Raw genomic sequence first — 21,745 nt, 5'->3', positions numbered from 1 at the left:
CTCTGACACGAGACATCCTGATGAAAGCTAGCAAAATGAATCAGACTTGGTCCTTTTTATAGACTGATGTTTTTACCAAGCTAGTATGCCATATCATAACTTCACTGAATACAGTCACAGATTTAAAAGAGGAGGAAAGCAAAAGTAAAACCTTTACTTCTGATCAGTCAGCCTAAGTATATTCAGCAGAGGAAGCCTGTGAACTGCTTTAAACAAGTGCCACCTGTGTTCTCATGATATTTGTCAAGGAAATTAAATTAGACTCAACTCAAGCTACTGCCCTTAGTAAGATGTATACACTAAATCTATCTATATATATATTTAAAGTGAATACACTAAAAAATGTGTATATGCATACATATATACATGTATTCATACATACACACACACACACACACACATATATATATATATACAGCTTGCAGTTTTGTGATCCAGATGTGATTTTTGAAAATTTATTATTTGTATTCCTGTCTCCTCAAACATAGATTTCCAACATTTCAGTAGGAAATACAAACATTTATTGAGACCAAATAAAGATAAGTATGGACCAGGGTTTTTTTTTTTTTTTTTTTTTTTTTTACCATGCTGCAAAAATATTAGTGGCATAATTCTGATAGTCTTATATGTTCCTTGAGGAATTGTACATTTCTGTATAGATAATGAAACAATAATATTAATAAACTGTAAAAAGAATATTAACAAACTTACAATAGTATCAAAATCTTAAAAATCTTCTGATTTTTATTATCCAACTGTAATGTAAGGTCAGATAGATTGTGTCCAATTGTGATTAACAGGAGTGATATGCTTGGGTATTCTACTAGGAAAAGCACAGGGCAATAACATTTCTGAGAATATGAATATGTTTATGTCTGCCATTTTTATCACACTACTGTAATCTCTGTCCTTGATGAATACTTTCTGATGATGATACTTCTGGAAATGCTGATTCATTGACTTTGGCACCTGTCTTAGCACATACAGCATGGTCTATTAGTACAGCAAGGCAAACAGATAAAACATTGGCACATGCAGTTTCCAGGTAAAAATAAGTGTTTGAATACTCCAAGTTTAAATGCTCTAAAATACTCTAAGTACTTTATTTGAAACAGAAAAACTCAATTTGATTTTCATTATTGTGAGTATAAATTGCTAGAGCTATTAGCTTGGAGCACTGGTCAACACCATCTGGCTACTGACCTGCACACAGACATGAGGTATACAAAGGAAACATGATTTTATAAGTAAGAAGGAAAGTGTAATGCAACTTTTGTGGTGTTTAAAATCTTCTGTGCTTGTGTGCACAAGAATATCATTATTCCATAATAGACTGATAGATACTCCATAAACCAACTCAAATATTTATTCTGATTTCAGTTTGGTTCTACAGAAAGTATTCTCTTTCAATTGCTTCAACATGCATGAACTTGTGCTGTCCAAGTCTGTGCCTGTACATATATGGGCAACTTAGCCTGACAAAAAAATAACAAAATGGCATTGAACGCGATGTTTCTTGCATAAACTGTTCACTTAATTTGGTGTTCCTGTTATGACTCCCAAGTCTTTTAACTTATGCAATTGTACATCCTATGACATTTATTTTAGAAAATGTGTGCATTAATAATTAGAATATTTGCATCCCTCACTCAACAAACACTTTTCAACAATTTCAAGGGAATATAAAAATGTATTTGTATCTCTCTGTACACCCACTGTGACAGATTCTCAGCTAGAAATTAACATAGCTCTCTTGAAATTATTGTACTTAGTTTTCCATCATCTTTTCCATTTAAATGCTGACATAAGAGGTTAGTACAAGGCTGTCTGAAATACATTATTTAACCAATTCATTAACCTATTTCACAGAATCACAGAACGGTTAAGTTTGGAAGGGACCTTTAGAGGTCATCTAGTCCAACCCCTCCTGCTGCAGCAGGGACACTTAGAGCATCTGGCACAGGGTGGCATCCAGGTGGCTTTTAAAGATCTCCAGAGAAGGAGACTCCACAGCTTCTCTGGGCAGCCTGTCTCAGGTCTCTTTCACCCTCACAGTAAAGAAGTTCTTCCTCACATGGAGATGGAACTTACTGTGTTTCAACTTGTACCCATTACCTCTTGTCTTATTACTGGCCACAACCAAGAAGAGTTTGGCTCCATCCTCCCTACATTCTCCCTTCAGGTACATGTGCATATAGATCAGATCTCCTCTCAGTCTTCTCTTCTTGCGGCTTAAGAGGCCCAGCTCACGTAGTTTTCGTCATAAGATATATGCCTCTCTCATTTTAATATCCCCATTCTTAGTAAAGAAATTCAAAAATTAGCTACATTGTTTCTATTCAAAACCATAGGACTTTCTTTTTCTGTCTCTGTGTATTTCAAAATATTTGAATTCTTATGTTATTACTCTACCATAGAATTATTAAATAAGTTCTTCAGCATGCACTTCTGACTGCTCAGTCATCATCATATAATGACAGAAAAGCATGACAAAAATTATTAGAAAATAGGATAGGGAAAATGCAATTGAGCTAGACTAATGGAATTTCATGATCAGGACATCGTCTGACATGACTACCAGAAATAAAAGACAACATCTCTGTTGGCTAAATGCTTAGATTATAGGTGGTATAACTATTATCAGCCTAAGTGGGTTTTTTTTGTCTGTTTAATGCAACTTTGGAGCACAAAGTTGATTAAAAAGTACCTAAAAATGAAGAAAAATTGCAGTTTAGTTCACTTAAAATTTTGTTCTTGAAGAAATCTTCATTTTTCAGCAATCCAGATTTTTTTCCCAAATATTATAATACTATTAGTCCTCATCTGTGTTCTTCAGAAATATCATTAAAATGTTTATGAAACCAAATCAGATATCCAATGTCCCAATGAGAAATTCAAGGACTTCATATTTGCATCAGTTTTATGGCAACTGGTGTATAACAAATGCACAGCTAAACTGTATTATTTATAAAGCTATGTTTAACTTAAAAACTTTTCTCACACTGAAAATTGTGCATTTATGCATATTCAGATCCCATCCTTTCAGAACATCACAGCTTCTTACTTTTAATGACAACCATGATGCACAGTAGAACTACTGGCATCAGGCTATTTAATATACCTAAAAATAAATAAATCATACTAGTTGCATAGAAAAATTTTCATAGATTTTAGAAAATTTATATTCTTGTTAGAAGCCTTGATGAATGATACACACTCTGTGGTATACTATTATTACAATCTTTTTCCTCCAGAAATGTACACAGGAATAAATAAAATGGCTATTACTAAAGTGTAAACCTTAGGGGGACAAAATAAAATGCAAACAATAAATATAACTGTAAGTACATGTGACCAAACAATATTTGTGTTTTTTTTTTTTGCTTCTTTGTTTACAGTTATTAATTTCCAAATGCAAAGTGACATCTGACAACACTGTTATTGCAGATCTCTCGTCTATGTGTATATGACATAGGCAGCTTAACTCATCCTGCATCCAGAATATTTATCCTAGGTAGCAATCTAGGATATATCAGTATGTATTTCCAAAAGATTTGATCTATCTCACCTATCTTACAACACAAACATGGTACAAAAGTAAATGAAATTCCAGTGGTTTTACACTCCATGGATTGGCTCCTTTGAGTTAGAATTTGGCTCTTTCTGGTTTCAAGATTTCTTGAAAGAGATTATTATACTTTATATTTGCTCTTTCTGCTGAGTTTCTCATTTGCAAAAATTTCCTTTAGTAATAAGTTACTTGTTTGATTTAGAAACACCTGGTGGCTAAGAAATGCACATTACTAACTGCTTTGCAAATTGACTTATAAACTAAAAAGCTCATTGCTACTTGCTTCAGAGTAATCTTGAAGAGTTTTAGTCAAGGAGTTGAAATGCAGAGGCAGTGGTAAGCTCTTCCACTTTTGTCACCAAAGACACTACTAGCGCTTTTCTCATGTCCTACTTGCTGCAGGCAACTGAGTAACAAAATACAGGATTGCCCACATTCTTCCAGCTGTAAAATTTTCATGGATTTTGCAAATATAAGCCTCATTTGAAGTAAAGCTCATTAAAACTCATTAAGAGTTTAGGAAAATAAATAACATTTAACTAATTCATAAATAAAATAACCAAAGGTTTTCTCCAACAACAGTGGAAAGAAAGCAGTTCATATGTATGATATCATAGCCTTTTCTGAAATAAAAAGTTAAATTGGTTGCTTCTAACAACTGCACTAGTATAGCATGACTTTGTATGATCCTGAAATAGCTAATCAATTATACAGATATATGATACTGATACTAGGTTCTACTAAAAAATGCCGATTTTTGCCTAAATGCTGGAGTGTTCTTGACACTAGAAATCCAAAGTTCAGTCCTTATAAAATACTTCAAGAAATATTATGTTTGCTTAATCCTTCTTTAATCAGTAGTTGACAGCCTACTCTATGAGCCACCACAGAAATTAGTTTCCTACTAGCCAAAGGTCCACTTCTAACTTGTAACTCCTAACGTAATTTAACAGTAATATGTATGCTTGGAGTCAGTGATGCACATATGAAATTGGAGTAAGACACCAATCAGTCACAAATTTGCCACAGATGATCATATTAACACAGCCTTTTATAGCCAGATGTCAGCTATGTACCTTGATTGCCCAGCTATTGCCTGCTAGTTGCTGACATGTTCTTCGTCCTTTATTAAGTTACACAAAATGGAAAAGATATAGATCTGGATTTCAAATCTACTGCTTTGTGAAAAATGCAGGAAGAATTACATTATAGGAAACTGTGGTAGTATGTTTTGTTATTAATGTTATCGATTACTTTCAATTAGTTGGAATCAGTTCTCTGATTCCAAGTATTTAGAATGCTGTCAGACTTGTAGCCAGGATGAAATCTTTAGTTGTTTCAGGCTTATTTTTCCTTTTCTGTTTATTTTTTTTTTTAATCTGATAATACCCTTAGCACTTCAAAGATTTGGATCAGGATTTTTCTTGTTAGATGATGAATATGTGTCAAAGACATATTTTGCTTTGTTTGTTTGTGTGTTTTCTTTTGTTTTCCTTACCACCACATTTAGATGACTTAAAAACATTTGCAAGCAAATGATCAATATTTGCTATAGGCTTTTTAGGCAAACACTTTGCAGAGCCTGCCTGCATAGATTCAGGGGACGCTAGTGCTGCTGCAATTGATGGGTTAATGCCTGGCACCAGAACTGAAATTTCCAGATCATTTTCATTCTCTTGTCTTCTTTGTTCAGCTGATGAGAAAGCAGAAGATTCAATATGGATAGGCAAGACCTGTACTGAAGATGGAAGTGCAAACTGGGACAAAGTAAATTGTGACGGGTACTGGATCTCAGTTTGAGAGACAAAAGCACATCACATTAGTCATAAATAGTACTGTAAAACTATGAAGAATGTCTGCAAGTGAGTTGAAGAGAGTGCATTATAATGAATGATTCTCAGAGGGGCTAAGTGGTGGTCTTAGAAAATCACATGTTCTCTGCTAGGTAGACCACATTTTGCTCATTAATACTGATCCTATGAGGCAAAAAGAGATTGCTGTTGCAGATCAACACTTTTGCAGAAATGGAGTTGCTGGCAGTAGATAAGTTTTGTCGGGTGAAGATACAATCTACTTCCAGCTCATGAAGGAGAAAAAGGTCCAACAATACCAAAATCTCTAGGAAAGCTCTAGGAAAGATCTCGTGGTTTCTTTTCTATTCCATGTCCAAAATATGATGAATGCTTCAGGGAAAACTGCTTAACGGCTCACAAATACTCACTCTTACTGAAAATGTTATCTTTCAGATTACAGTGAACTACATTGATCAGCCAAATAAATGCAACTGGAAAGAAGCTCTTGAGAGAGATGAACAGACAAAAGTGTTTCAGGATTTGTGGTAGAAAAAGTATCATCTGGAATGCTCTTAAAAAAATGTTAATAGAGCCACCATGGTTTTAGCAAATATACTTTTTGTTTCTTCAATATGAAGAATCCTATGGATGTTGTTAGTCCCATAACATCACTACTAAATATAATCTATTAATCTATATAAATGTATATATTCCCATGTACACAAATTAGCAAATTCAAAGGTATTGATTATGACCATATAACTGATTGTATAAACCATGTGTGCAAGAAGAATTTGTTAAAGAATAAAACTGTAGACAAATATAAATATAAGCAGTGATAAGTAGGAAATCCTTTGTTGCAGTTCCAAATCCTAGGTGTACTGTTTTTTCTATTGGGAAATAAAATTATCTAAAATTATATTTTCTATATTTATATCTCTGGCATTTCCACCTGGTGACAAATTAAATGATAGATGTTTTTCCATATTTTTACAGGCTTGAAAAATGAACAAGACTTCTTAGTTCTCCAATAGGCAAAACGATCCCTTGAGGAAACATAATCAACAATGCAACGAGTTGTGAAATCTATGATTTTAATGGGTCATTTCATTCTTGCCTGAGCTGCTCTTTCATGACTACTCTTGTAAGCTTAATGATTTCAAGGTCAGCTTTGTATTAAACAGAGACAGCTGGCTTTCTGCTTTGAATTAGTAGCTAATCCTATGAGCATTTTATAGAAAATACAAGTTAGGCACTGTTATTTCCCTAAAAAAAATATATTTTAAAACTCTTATTGGAATTACTTTTGGAGGGAAATAAAAAGACAGTTTACAAAAGTAGTCCAGCCTAAACATTCAAATAATTTTCAGTTCAGGAAAAAGGCTTTATACATAAGTATTGCTACAGTGTTAGAAAGTAAGTTCAGAAAGCAGAAGATATAGTTCTTAAATAATCAATTTAAAATGCAATAAGCCTGATTCATCATTAAAAGTCAATAGCATTAAATCAAAATCTGTTCTGGTTTATCGTATTTTAGATTATGTGTGAGGCAATAGATTATGTGTGAGGAACTTAGCAAAATGGAAATTCTTATATGTATATGGCTGTGGATTTTCTACGCTTTTTGTGTGAGTCAGAAAACTTAGATTTTAAGGACTTAATATATTTCTCCTACAATAGCTGTAATTTTAAAAACTGAAAGTCTAACTGAATGGTCATCAAGGTTTAAGGAACTGGAACATTTCTTCATTTTTTCCATTTATTTCCATTTATTCCAGAGATTTTTTTTTTTTGGCAAAATTTACCTTCTCAGGAGAAAAGTCATCTTTTTTGCCAACTATTGACCCCTGTAAAAAGAGAATGCATTACTCTTACTAGTAATGTAATGCGTTGGAATTTATTAGCAAAAAAACTCAAAGGGATATTCCACAGAGAATAAGGTAAGTTGGTCTTTTGCGGGAAGATGCAGAGAAGATCTAGGGACCTAAATCAGTATTTTAACAAAGGATTAAACAAAATAGCACTGCACAAATTACCCAGAAGCATTATGATTAATGAAGCTAAAATGTCTATTTAAACTCTCATGGCTCATTAACCAATGTATGTCTTCAATCTTTTTTGAAGCGTTTTTGATATAAAATATTGCAAAAATACATTGAAAGAAGTCTAAGTGCTCCACTGAATCTCTTCTGTGAAATATCACTTGTGGAAAAAGTGCTGGAACAAGACATAAAAGATACAAATAATTATTTCTAGAGATAATATTTTCTAGTCCTTTCTCATTCCTTCTATGTCATGATTTTGGTTTGATTTAGGTAGCATTTGTGATTTTTAAGTGCCCAGCTCTAGGATGAATCTGCGTGTGTCACCTTTTTGAATTTGATTGTAATTCAAAATTCTAATAGTGATTTTATAATTTCTATTAAACTGTACACATCTTACAGAAGCATAGGCATACAATAACTTCACTGTGCTTGCCATGTGTAATACTGCTCATTCCTTTCAACAACAGCAAGGAGATCACATTTCATCCTTTCATTCAATATACAGAAATCAGGTGCATTTTGGCATAAGGCTGTTTAACCACACTTAACATGTTAGAAGTTTAAATGTCAATAACCATGTGAAAAATGATTTATCAGTGAGCTCCTGCTAGCCTGTTTTTGATCTTATACTCTTTAAAATTAATAGAAGCATTTGATTTTCCCTCAAAAAGTCATCCATCTCAGAATAGCTCAAAAAATTAAAATCAAAGAAAGACTTCAGCTGCTTTATTTCTAAAAGTAATGAGCCCAATTTTACTAATCATTCACAAAACAAGATAAATAAGAGTGTAAATTGTAACACTAAAAAGATATAATGAAGTATATTTTATACATTTATTTAATTCTATCAACTTATTGCAACTATTCTTTAACATTCCCACTTTTAAATTTCAGATTCTCAGAGGAATTTCCCAAGATAACTGAAATTAAACTGTTATCATCAGAAATGAATAATGCTTTAAGCTCATTCATGTCAAGTGGCTGTGGACTGTGCCAGTGTTAAAATTCCCTGTGTCTCTCTCCTTGTAGCTGGAGACCTCTGTTCTGGATACTTTTAAATCAGTGCTGAATAGAATTTAATCTGATAAATGCAATGAGTTTTGTACTTAAAATTTGGTCTGTAGTTCTAATTTTATTAGTTATGGAAAAAATATATATACTTGTATTCATTGCAGCATATATGATGTTACTTTTGAGAAATTGCAAAATCAGAGATCATTTTAACTTGTCTAATGAAGAAGGTATGTCAATGAAGTAGATAAAGATAGATATTTTATTGTAATATCCATGAATTCTTGGCCAGTATTAAGAAATATATTCTTTGTTCAACTTCAGAGTCCCTCTTCACAGGGGACTAACTTGTCTAGCAAAAAAATTTACTTGGCCAGGTTGAAAACTGGTTGAACTAAATCCTTCTCGTCTTTCCCCAAGAGGCTCTTAGTCTTAATTTCTAGTGGATATTTCTTTCATTTTCACCTAACTTCTTTGGTAATAGACTCAAAATTCTCGTTTAGATTTCAGACTCTAAGAAGTCTTGAAGATTCTAACTTGATCTTTCAGGATCATACAAATACTGAAAATGACCAATTAGATTTGAATTTAAAATATACCTCTCTTGAGACATATTTGTAAATGTAATAGTAAATACTAAAATTTGAATATTCATTTTGCATTTTCAATTACACGTATTTTCTCAAACAGGATTCTAAAACACAATTTCCACTATTCATTTGCATTAGATCAACTGTGAATTGAAATTGACCAAAATTACAAATTATCTATTACCCACCTACCTCAGCAGTGACCAGCCATTCATCCCCCAGACTGAGTATCAGCTCTCTTTCAGTAAAGCTTTTCTTATGTCATGATGCAAACAGTCCTCATGGATGTTTTCCCACTTTGGTCTGGGAACAAGATATCTATCTATATCTACTTCCTACACACAGTTATGTTGAGCTGAATACACAATCGTACTTGCTTGTCTAAAGCAGAATGAAAAACAGGTTAATATGGAGAATAGACAGCCAGACAAAAGGAAGAAAAAGGAATATTTTAAGCAAGAAATGCCTTTCAAAAAAAAATCAGCAATATGAATAATTCTTGAGAAGAAGAGGAAGCAGTAGTGCTGGTACTCTAGATAAATTAATATGTTATGATATTAGGGGACTTTTTACCCTGAGCTACTGAAAACTGGGTAGCCTAATTTACAGATGAAATTTATCCTTTCTTTTCATTAGCTATAAAGTATAATGCATGAGGCAAACAGCAAGTACCAATATGGCACATCATTGGCGACATTGCTAACACATCTTTTGTTCCTGACAACAACAGCACAAGGTATATCAAAGAAATATTACATTTTAACAACATCATGACATGATGTTTTCAAATTCCATTGAATTCCCAATAGCTAATATTGAATGAGGACAGTAAAAATTACTTAAATTTTATGAAATGGGTGATCATTGGTTTAGGTGCTTCTTTGCAGATTCTTTTTTTTTTTTTTTTTAATAATTTGTTCCAAGAGTGAGAAAACAACAAAGAACAGCCAAATAAAGGCCTTGAGGAGTATCCACATGCTCATAAAGCATTTAACTGTAGAAAATAGCAAAATAATTTAGCTCTGTGTTTGAGATCTTGCAAATTATATGAATAGGAATATTAAAATTTATTATAATTTAATGATTCTTAAATGACATCAGTAACTCAAAAGACATAATGTGGAACTTTGGATAGCTACACCTATAACAGAATTCTTATTTACAGTAAGTAATGAAATAGAACAATTTATTAGTATCTGAGAAGACCAAAATTGAAAATGGCTGCAAATTAATGTCTTATAAAAATCTTAAAAATCTGTGCATTGCGGCTGGATGCAGCCAAAAGGTCTATTTTGTCTTTAAAATAGTACTGCTTAACTGTGAATTTCCTAAAGCCAAAGATGATAGAGAGAGAGATAGTTAGACACACATACAGAGACACACACACTTATAAATAAGTAGAAAAAAGATCTTCATAAAGAGCCATGCTCATTCTATCCAAATCAGTTCAGTTATAACTTATTTTAGAACCTGCCATGATGTTCATTTACTTGATTAAAAAAAAAAAAAAAGAAAAAGAACACTTAAGAGTATATTATTACTTCTGTTTGGACATTAATAACCTTGTTAATGGAGTTTGACTTTTTTTCATGATTGCAGTCCCTGGAAGAAATTAGTGGAACAATCCTCAGCTGCAGACAAGACAAATCATAAAACGCAGTTTATATCTTTTATAAGCTCTGCTGATGGAAGCTTGACCATGGTACGCTAGTGTGGTATTTATGCCAGCAGCGATGAACAAGATTAATCCCACTGTGGACAACAACATTAATTTGCTGGTATATGCTACTCTGTAGAGTGGCAGCTATTGTAACGTTCTCTATCTGCTCTCTGAGTGTGAATCATTTACTATAATCTGTCTGGCAATCAATCGAGTTCCCTGACAACCAGCTCTGAGGGTATGAATTGATTGATGAACCAAAGATAGATTCCATCATTCACTGAAAATATGAGCAAATAAAGTAGGGGACATAATGTAGCCTTATATAGGTAAATATTTGCAATATACAAGAGATCCTGCACTTCCTACTATATCCTTCTCCTACTATATCCTTCTTATCTCATCTGACATCTTTATTATTATTTTTAAATAATTTTCATGATATAATGCTAAATTTTCTCCCTGACTTTAAATTTTCCCCCCTGACTTTAGGTTGCCTTGAGATCAATGCATTGAGAATTCATCGAGACAACTGAGAGACCTGAGAATTGAGATCAATGAAATTGAGAATTAGTAAAATTCTTTTATGAAAATCCTTTTAGTTAGCAATTTGAAAACTGCTAATTAATACAATTTCACTAATTCTGAATCTCACTTGAAAATCTCTCTTCACCTATTTGTCTGATGAGCGGGACTAGACTGTGACAGAAAGTTTAAAAAGTGAACAAAGATATAAATGTATGTTATGCTTACATAACACTGTCTTCTAATATGCTGTCTTTAATATTTTATTTAATACTGTAGCAGTGTCTTTATTATTGTAGTTAATATTTAATAGATACATTTCTGTTAATGGAGAGTTCAGGGTAATTTTTATTTTTACTCATTTTTGTATAAAGTGAACGAGTTTCACAGAGGGATGCCAGTGTATCCTGTGAGTTAGTCATACTTTAAAAGTAGCCCACTGATCATGAAGAATCTGTTATTTTCCGAAGATGCAATTTTTAAGAGTTTCCAGATTACTCTGAGCTCCTTCATGCTAGTTTCTGAAGTGCCCTAGTAGGAGTTTTACATATTTGGGGTGTTCATATAAAGATATATACATTATAAAAGTGTTCATTTGAATTACTTGCCTATCTGGTACTGACTTTCTATGGAAAATAGCCACTATGTATATATATACATATATACATATATGTATACATATATATATATATGTGTGATATCACCATTTTGTTGATCTTTAAGAGAAATACTGCCTTGGAATTTTGAGATCTCCTGACAGCGCGACCAGTTTGCCCGTATTGTTCTCATGGGAGGGTGGCATGAATATAACTCTCAATATGGGAAAACAGTCTGCAGGTCAGTAAATCAAGCACTAATTAAAGGTAAGGAGAAATGTTTTAGGGAAGCTGGGAAGCAAGAAATCCTTCAACTTTTCATTCTAGGACCTTAAAGTATGAACATTGTGGGTGGGTGTAGCAGTAAGAATGTTTTAAATTTTTATCACTTGCCTTAGAATTTAAGAATTCTTTAGAAATCAGAATTTGGGAAATTGATTTTGGAATAAAATTGGGGTTAGTAGAGATTACATCAGATGGAAAATTTCCTATTTCTTTAATTTAGGTGATTAATCCAAATCTCTAATCTTGGTTCATCTAACTATAGGGGAATGCTTTTGATTTATCAACATATTTTTTCCCTAAATTTATGAGGAAAATTAGATGTACCAATACTTATAATCTATTTTTTTCTCTGTCAGAAAATTAAGAATCAAACTTTGCTATAGCTCTTTAAAGAACATTCATCACCAATTTACTTTTTCCATAGCAATATACCATTTTTTTTAAGATTTAAAAAACATATTATTTAAAAATATACAATACCAAAGTAACAACATGGAAAGATTAAAATTTCTGTTTTTATTATATTAGACTGTCACTAAAATTTTGGCATAAATGAGTTGTAATAAATTTGTTTATTTATTTGTTTGTTTGTTTTTGTTTGATTTTGTTCACAGAATCACAGAACCAAAGAATAGTTGAGGTTGGAAGGAACCTCTAGAGATCAGGTAGTCCAAGCCCACCCTGTTGAAACTGAGCATCATTATCAAGACAGAGATGCTTTTCCTCTTTTCATACACACACTTTCAACAGCATTGAAATCAAAGATGTGGGGGAAGGAGTCCCAGGGTGTCTGTTCCAGAATTAGTCAAGCATAAAATTTAAAGTTAACAGCTGTATGCTTAGTCATCTTGGGTCTGCCAAGTCTCACTGAATGTTTACCAGTTGTAACTGTCCAACATTACAATAGCTTCAGTGCTTGGGTTTGTATAGCTTTCAATAAGCAATTTCTTTCAAGGATGGCACTTAAAAATATTATAGGATAAACAATTTCTGCAGTCAGCAGTTAAATGATATCTTGATGATGCTTATAAGGTTGAAGTGCTTCTTTTACTATTTAAGCACAACAATTTAATTGAGATTCTTAGTGTATTAGAGCCCAAAGAGCTTAGACTCTTCTAAACTATTTTATTAAGAGCTTCAACTTTCTTAAGCTTATATTCCATAAAATATCAAGGTTATTTTTGAAAACAAGAGTATCACATTTATTGTAATAGCTAATAGATTTCAGCATTAAAACAAGGTTCTTTGTTCACTGTGTGGATTTTTGTGTTGTTGGTGTACAGCCACTTAAAAAAACTGAATAATCATTAACAGACTAGCAATCTTTTATATTTAGAAGTACACTGTAGTCATCACCTATCTTCTTAACATTGAGCTCCTTAAGTCTCTCAATGGAAAGCATTTTCTCCTGTCCAAAAGATTTCTATTTCTCTTTCTGATTTTTCAACAACCCTGTAAAGATCGATAATTTTACAAAACAGTTCAGTGGCAACTTAATAACTATGCAGAGAATAAAAACTCCTTTATTCTGTTTCAGTATATTCTTTGTTCTGTCTCTTCTTACAGAAGATCTAAGAAAGAAAGCTAAATTACTAGTTCAGTTTAGCTCCCAGATCCATTTCAGAGTAGGTTCTTTGTAGGATAGAGTTCCTATATGATAAGTCCAAATAGACTAAAGTCTAAATAAGATCTCCAAATAGTTTATTTTAGACTCATTTAAAATGCTTATTTCAACAGTAGATCAATGAATTATTTACCTCATCTAGATCACTCTGCATAATTTCAATGTCAGTACTATTTACTGTTTCACCAATCTTCATATCACTTACACGTTTTATCATTTTAGCTTTACATTTACTTGCATATAATCAACAGAAATATTGAATACATTGAAGTTTGGCCTACAGATTTCTCAGAATTTCTCTGTCAATATTTTTATGTAGCGATGACAAATATCTTTTCAGATCTGTTCATTAGTTACATCTGAACCTATGTCATTTGGACTATTGAAAATTTTTAAAAACAGAAAAAAGTAATACTACATTAAGTGAAAATTCTATAAAAGTCCGCATATATTAAGTTCTTACATTTACCTTTACTAAGAAAAATTATTACCACCTCAAATAATAAAGTCAAAGCTATTATTTTTTTAGCTCTATTTTTCCTTTAAAAAGAATGTGTGACTGATATTAGTTATTTTCTGAGCAGGACTCATGCCAGAGTAGCTATTTTGGTAGTCACAGAGAAGACTTATTTCATTGCCTCTACCTGAATTGAAATTGAAATATTAATATTTGTAAAGATTTAGGGAATTGTTGTACTGATACTATTTAAAATATACAGAATATTTAACAAGTTATTCCTAGATGTTCTCATTCTCCCTGGTTACTAACAACTGAAAAAAAAAAAAAAATGGCTTCCCTTATGTAGTTCCAGCACTTAATCCTCTTCCTTTGCAAACTGAATGGAAATATTTATCAAATATTTCTGCTCCTTCAACATCATAATTAGATAGTTTACAAGTTTGTCTAATAACGACTAGGTTAACATATTTCATGATCTTCATTTAAACTCTATATTACACTTATTTTGCTGAAATCTACAGTATTCTCTTCCCTGGCCCTTGACACTTACTTTCTCCTATTAATCTTCTATATTTAGTCAAAAGTATCTTAAGAGACTAGGAGCTATTGCTTCTGCAAAAGCAACTTCTCATATTCATTTCTTGACAATTTTCCTTTTAATTTCTGCCCTTTATTTGGAGTAGTGCAGGTTTATATGTAAACTTTTTTTAAAAAAACTGATAACTGATGACAATCCAACTCTTAAATAATCTCTCTAAAAACAGTACCTTTTTTTTTTCCTGTATAAATTCAGTCCATTTTCCCCTAATTTGAGTTGTTTGAGAGTCTGTTATTACACTAAGACCATACTCTTTTTGTGTAAATTTAATGTAAGAAGATCACAGTCACTCTCCAACAAACACTAACTTCAGCATGGTTATTTTATTTTATTTTTCAAATCAGTCTTGCATTAAATGCAACTTCATTCTACAATTGAGTTATCAGTTATAACTTTTTGGAAGTTCTATTTATGTATTATTGAATCTATGAGATTGCTGACAGATCATCAATCAAAGTCATATTCTCTAGAACTTATTTTTTCAGTCTATAGATATTTAATAGTTTTTTCTTGTGACTATTTGCTCATAAATGTGTATGCATACTATTTTACTTTGTTTCACAGAAGAAAACTTTCAGGTATATTCACGTACATGAAAATTCACAGAAAATAATTAAAAACAGTAGATTTAATAAGAGCATTATGGGAGAGTACAGAAAAGATACAAAGATATTCCATGTTCAAGATCAAACCAAGAAAAAAAAAAGAGAAGGAGAAAGAGAAAGAGAAAGAGAAGGAGAGAAAGAGAAAGAGAAAGAGAAAGAGAAAGAGAAAGAGAAAGAGAAAGAGAAAGAGAGAAAGAGATAAGGCTGATTTACTGAAGACTACTGAAAACCTACAGAAGTTAGCTTATCAAATTGTCTGGTCATAAACTATTAAACCAACAGAACAAACACACTAAATGAGTAAGACATTCAAATCTGTACCCTGCTGGGTGCTGTGACACTGAGACACAAAGAAAGAGAAAGCAGAGAACTAGTAATCTTCTAATTAGACAACCTACTACTTGGACAACCTTCCACATAAGATGGAAAGATGCCAAAGGTAAAGATATGATTACTTCTAGTGTTAACACATTTGAGAGCAATGAGAAGAAAAAGACAATTCTAAAAAATGCATGCTAACATGGTACAGACAATTTCATCGCACGTGAAAATGGTAGGTAATATTCCGAATCCTTCTTAGATACAATAATAGTATCACAACTGTATTCCAAACAGAAGTTTACATTTATTGCATTTCTAATTTATGAATTAACATAACAAAATATTCTATAGTGTTCCTATCAGTACATAGCAGAAGTTCCAGAAAATCACAGCAATGAAAGAATGGAAATATTTCTGGCAGTGTAAAGTACTGGCATGATTTAATTCAAATACTTATCAAATATGTACATTGTTATATAAAAATATATGAGGGAATCAGTTATATTTGAATACCTTAAATAACTAGCATAGTTCTCATGGTTTTCATTAATGCTGTATCGCTAAAACCGTGTTATGACCTGAGACACAATACTTCAGCAAAATAGTCTCCCCAAGCTGCTCTTTTAAACCTGTCTCTTCCATGTTCCCTCATGAGCAGTAATAAGATGTCACTGCCCCAGCAGAATACAGTGGTGGAACATTCACCACTCATCACTTGCTTGTGACATTAACATACCAAAGAGAAACAAATGGAGCTTTCTATCTTCCTTGAACTTTGTCTACAATACGAAGAAGAGTTGATACACAAACACCCAAACAAAGATGATTTGAAACACTAGCATATGCTCTTACATACTTAGATCAATTTCATTTCAACTAAGACTTCAATTATTTTGATATGACTTTAAACAGAATATTATTTTTAGGTACTTTAAGTAGGCATTTGTTTACAAATAGTACCATGTGGCATCATTTTGATATGCTGTTTGAAATGTTTCCTTAAGATAATTATTGCTTCTTAACATTAGCATTAACTTGATGTTAAGACCAAGTACCTGGCTGCTAAGGGAAAAAAAAAAATAGAAAAAGAAAAATTGCTTTTGGTGTGTTATTGATAGAAATGACTTAACTCCTTGGTACTTGCCTAATGAGGCTGATGATTGAAATTTGTCACTGTTTCAAAGCCAATTTTAATCTTTTGAATGTTCTATGTATTTACATTTATTTTTCTGACATGACTTTTGAATATAATTACGTATTACAAATATGCCACCAGCACAACACAAAGTCAAATGTGACATCTTTCATGTTTTAAATTTATTTTTTGACAGATTTTATACCATCTAACAGATACTGTCAAAAAGCTTCAGGATAGATGTCTTTCATACAGAACGTATAATAGACTTTTGTCATTAAAAACAGAAAATATGTTTACAGCATTAAAGGAAATTCATCATTTCTTATGCAAATATACTTCTTGACAAAATACAAAATACTAGTTATCATTAAATTTCAGCTGAAGTGAGTAATCTCCAGGACTTTGTGATAAATGCTAAAGTATTTAATCCACAAGTCAGGAAAGTTACAAATAACAATCCTATAAAATTTTAATAAATATAAATAAAATGAGAATATGTCCCATAAAGTGTACTGACCAAAGCAACTGAAAATTCATGCTTTATAAGTAGTTTATTATATATATATATAAGAAAATTAGAAGGGATGCAGAACAATCAGTACTCAAATGCAGGTGTTTAATACAAATAATGACCAAATAGACATCTTTTCTTTCATTTGTCAAAAACTGAACCATATGCCAGTTTGTAGTAAGTCACAGTCTTGAATAAACGTGAAAAAATAATGGACTCTGTAAAAAAAACAAACAAAACTAAAATAATCAAGATTTTATTAAAGATAAAAGAGTTTATAAAAATGTGTCCTAAATATCTGGTATTGTGTTTCAATCTGGAATCTCTATTTATCCCTTTCTTACAGAATGATTCACACTTAAACTCACATACTTGCATTTGTCCTTTATGAGAAAAAAGTTCACCTGTGTATTTTTGACTTGCTAAGATAAACATTTTAAGAAGATTTTTTTAATAACTATATAAACACATATATATATATCTCAAAAGTTGTCTACATTTTACGCTGCAAATTCACATGCAGAATTGTTTTAATCAATTGTTGCTAAATTAAGTTAATTAAATATTTTAATTTAAAATTGTTAAAAACTTCACAAGAGCTTGGGCACATAATTTTACCATGAGAAACACCTCATGTTTGTGGAAAAGTAAATTCTTTATGATATTTTTACTTTCTAGTTCTTCTTAATACAATCTATGTAACTGTCCCTGTGAACAAACCACTTCAAGATTCTGTGCAGGTTAGAAAATACTTCAGAAAACTAGTATCAAACAATAAAATCCACTCACCTTCTCTTCGATTCAGCCTTGCAAATCCGGGGCTGTGACTGCTAGACAACTCTGATGAACTGCTGAACGATGACTGAGGCAAGGCAGACACCAGTTGATCATCACAATTATCTGACAGAAAAAGATATCACATTCAAGTTAATACAATGCACACAACTTTTTGGAACTACTACTGAAGAAAATGTTAGAAAAATAGCTAGATTAACCCCGTATCTAAGAAGAGCATGCCTCAAAAAAATTCCCATTGCTGTATTACACACAAACCCATCAGTGCAATCATATTAAATTCAGCTACTTCTTCCAAAACAAAAACAATACAAAAATCCTCTTGCCTATCTTCAGAACTGCAAAAATGATAAAATGGAATTTTCTTTTGTTTTGCCAATGATGTTGCATGTTTTTGATACGGAAGCAGCATAAAATTGCAGTTATTAGCATACAAGTCCTGACACTCAGTAGAATGAAACCTAAGTGTTCAAAAACACGACTTAACTGCAGATCACAATCAATGGTGCATAAGCAAGAAAATGGTAATCAATACTTGGGATGTTAAATGTTTCTCCAACTCAATTACTATACAGGGCATGTGTTCGTTCTCCATTTAAATTTGCAAAATATAAATTGAGAATCAATATCTCTTCTAGTTTTAGCTGAAAGAACCTAACTTAAAAACACCAGAAGAAATATAAGCAAGTCTGTTCCTGGCTTCCTGGCTGTAGTATACTGGCATCTATTCTTTAAAATAAGAAGGAAAATTATAAAAACTAACAGTCTTATGAAATGATTGACCTTCTTTGGGACAAGCATGTTCTCTGGATGCAACTGGTACAAAATAATAACTGTCTTCTAACCTTTCTGTCCATCTACAAAATCTCTACTACAGAAATCATGAATATTAGTTAATAAAAAAGTCTTTTCCTGACTCAGGAATAATTAACTGTTTCTGTTGAATAAATAAGGATGTATCTAATTAGTAGCAATGCATTTATAGGCACTATATAAAAGTCTTAAGGACCTCTTTCTTAAAAAAAAAAAATTTAAAAAGTGGGCTATTTAAGCAATACACTTCCTTGTCCTACAATTATGTATCTTATGCTTCCTGTTAAGGAAAAATAAAGTTCTCATTAGCACATCTAGTCAGTATTAAGCAAGGGGTTATATTTCTCAGTCCTGATATTCTCACATATTACTTCTACCAAATTCAGAAAAATTCATTTTTGTGAAAGGAACAAAAGTACTATTTACTATTCTATAAATTTATGTCCCATAATACAGACTGCAAAAATGATATAATTACTCTTTACTTACCACAAGCTAGTTTTTTATGTTGCTACCAGGAGACTGCATTTGTGAAAGGAGTTCTGAAGGAAAGGTGAAAGGAACTGTACTGCTTGGGACACACCATTGTGCTTACTGTCCCAAGTAAGCATAGAAGAAGGAAAAATAATTAAGGAAAATCACATTTCATCTCAAATGGACTGCACTGGTAGGCCTTAGAAAGGGATCTTATTAGTGAAAGGTTTCTTTACAGCATAAACAGAAAAAAAAAATCAAAGAGAAATTTTAATTCTAGCCCATGTAGCTGTTCTTGTTTTCATCAGAAAGCTACTCACACTGAGGATGAACGGAAGAACCTCAAGAACCACTGATCTTCATTCTACTGTCAACACATACATTTTAAGCCTGAATACCAGAAGGAAAGCAGGGAATAGTATTTTCACTAACGCCTGATTACATAACCTTTCACCTGCTTCATATTTTCAGGCTTCATTGTTTTAGTAAAGTGATTTATTATGAAATGAATCACTGAGAATAATATGCAGCTACACTAGCAGCTACACAGCAACTGGACACTATTCTTACAATTTCCCTGGCTCAGCCGAAGGCCTCATGCCTTAGAAACAGTTTTGTAATTCCAAAGGGAAAGGTTTTAATAAATAAATAAATAAATAAACAAATGGGTGAGTCATCTGTCTTTTTAGTGTTTGCCTGACAACTGCACTTCCCACCTTTCTTCCTTCGTATGTAGACATTAGGAAGTTTTCAACGGTGTTGTATTACTATTCCAAGAAGCTTCAATATTCATATTACTGTCAGCCTCCTATATTGCTTTGAGATGTCTGCAGAAGAACTGAGTATGCGCCTATATATTATTGGTGACATAATGATCTATGTCAAGCTCAATTTGTATTAGAAACATATGGTTGAATGAATTCAACAACAGTCGAATATAGACCACATAATAGCCAAAAGTCAACAATGCAAGGCATTTTTTTGTTGTTGTCATTTTTTTGTTTGTTTGTTTTACTAAATATTGATTCAAGAGAAGTGAGTCATATACCATGGGCAGATTTACTCTTTGGATACTTATACATTTATTTTGCACCAGCTGCTGTGCTTTATTTCAGGAAAATAATTTGATAGCAACTTATTCTATATTGCTTATCATTCCTAAAACACATTCTTGTTCCAGGATACGATGTTCAATTTATCTCAAAATTAGGTAAGAATTCCAAAATTAAATACAAAACAGTTTGCAGAACTTGGCAGGAACCAGATGGTCAGTACTGACTTGTTTCTCAAATTTAATAGAAGCAAATGAAAACCTGATCTGTACATTATGACAGCTCTATATTGCTTCACTACACTGAATGAAATACTATGCAATGAAATAAATTGTCGGAATTCAATATTGGGCCTTTAAACAACTGGTCAGTTCTCTTTGTCACCCTTTATCTGCACAGCGTAATAGATCTGGATGCCAGAGGTCATCTAGCTTTCTAGGAATGCTTAACACAGCCCAGTTTCATGGTTTAGTAAATACATAAGTTGTCTATTCTCATATGAGTTTTAAAACAAATTTTTATTTAAAAGCCATGTGTCATTTCCCCTTTTTTTTTGATAAATCTTACTTTTAAATAATAAACAATTGTCAAGAATACTGAAAATGTGAACATAGCAGAGTTTTATGTAATTGTTTTGCAAGCAAATTGTGGTTCAGGCCTGTGGAACAATTTACAGTCACTATCTAGAGAGCAGAGTAATTGTAAAATAGGTACTACTGGAAACCTCTAGAGCTGTTCTTTGATGTAAGTTTTAACAGTTGCTATTTAAAAAAACAACATGTCTGAAAATAAGTAGAATTCATTCGGACATATGGGAATTATTCTGGGCATAAGAGGCAAAAAAGCTGAAGTACAACAGGTAAAAAAAAAAAAAGAACAAGAATGTGTAAGTACAGGAGAGGAATATACAAATAAATGTTATTTGTTTCATCAAAAAAAAAGTAATCTAAACCATTATCCTTAAGAATAGCATTGATTTTAAGAATAGTGTTGATTTTATCAAATTTATTAGGCTCATGTAATATGGGTTAGGGAAGTGGTGAGTGATGTGGACTGAAAGCCACCTGAAGTGCCAGGCACATAGGTCTGTGATCAGTGCCAAAAGGTCCAACTCCCAAGTGGCCTTGCTAGCGGTGTCTTACTGTTGGTGACTGGGACCAATACTTTCTACACTCTTCCTTAGTGACCTGGGATCCAAGCCCTGGGGATATCAGCATGCCGGCAGATGATACAAAACTGAGGAATAGCTGATACACCAGATGGTTGTACAGATGGACC

At 32.3% G+C, this 21,745-nt stretch overlaps 1 protein-coding gene across 1 annotated transcript in view; it reads right to left on the bottom strand.

The window, feature by feature from the left end:
• The window catches only part of CNTNAP4 (contactin associated protein family member 4), a 214,761-nt gene that overhangs the window by 155,549 nt on the left and 37,467 nt on the right, over nt 1-21,745 (bottom strand). Inside the window, exon 2 of the mRNA XM_088519940.1 lies at nt 18,123-18,233. Coding sequence (XP_088376066.1) covers nt 18,123-18,233 — 111 coding nt within the window. The remainder of the gene's footprint in view (nt 1-18,122; nt 18,234-21,745) is intronic.

The sequence above is a fragment of the Tinamus guttatus genome, unplaced genomic scaffold (genome assembly GCF_059628265.1).
Source record: "Tinamus guttatus ecotype Peru unplaced genomic scaffold, ASM5962826v1 Tinamus_guttatus_pri_ptg000076l, whole genome shotgun sequence".
NCBI classification, from domain to species: Eukaryota; Metazoa; Chordata; class Aves; order Tinamiformes; family Tinamidae; genus Tinamus; species Tinamus guttatus.
The sequence above is the reverse complement of the archived record's forward strand: the minus strand, read 5'-3'. Positions and strand labels throughout refer to the sequence as shown.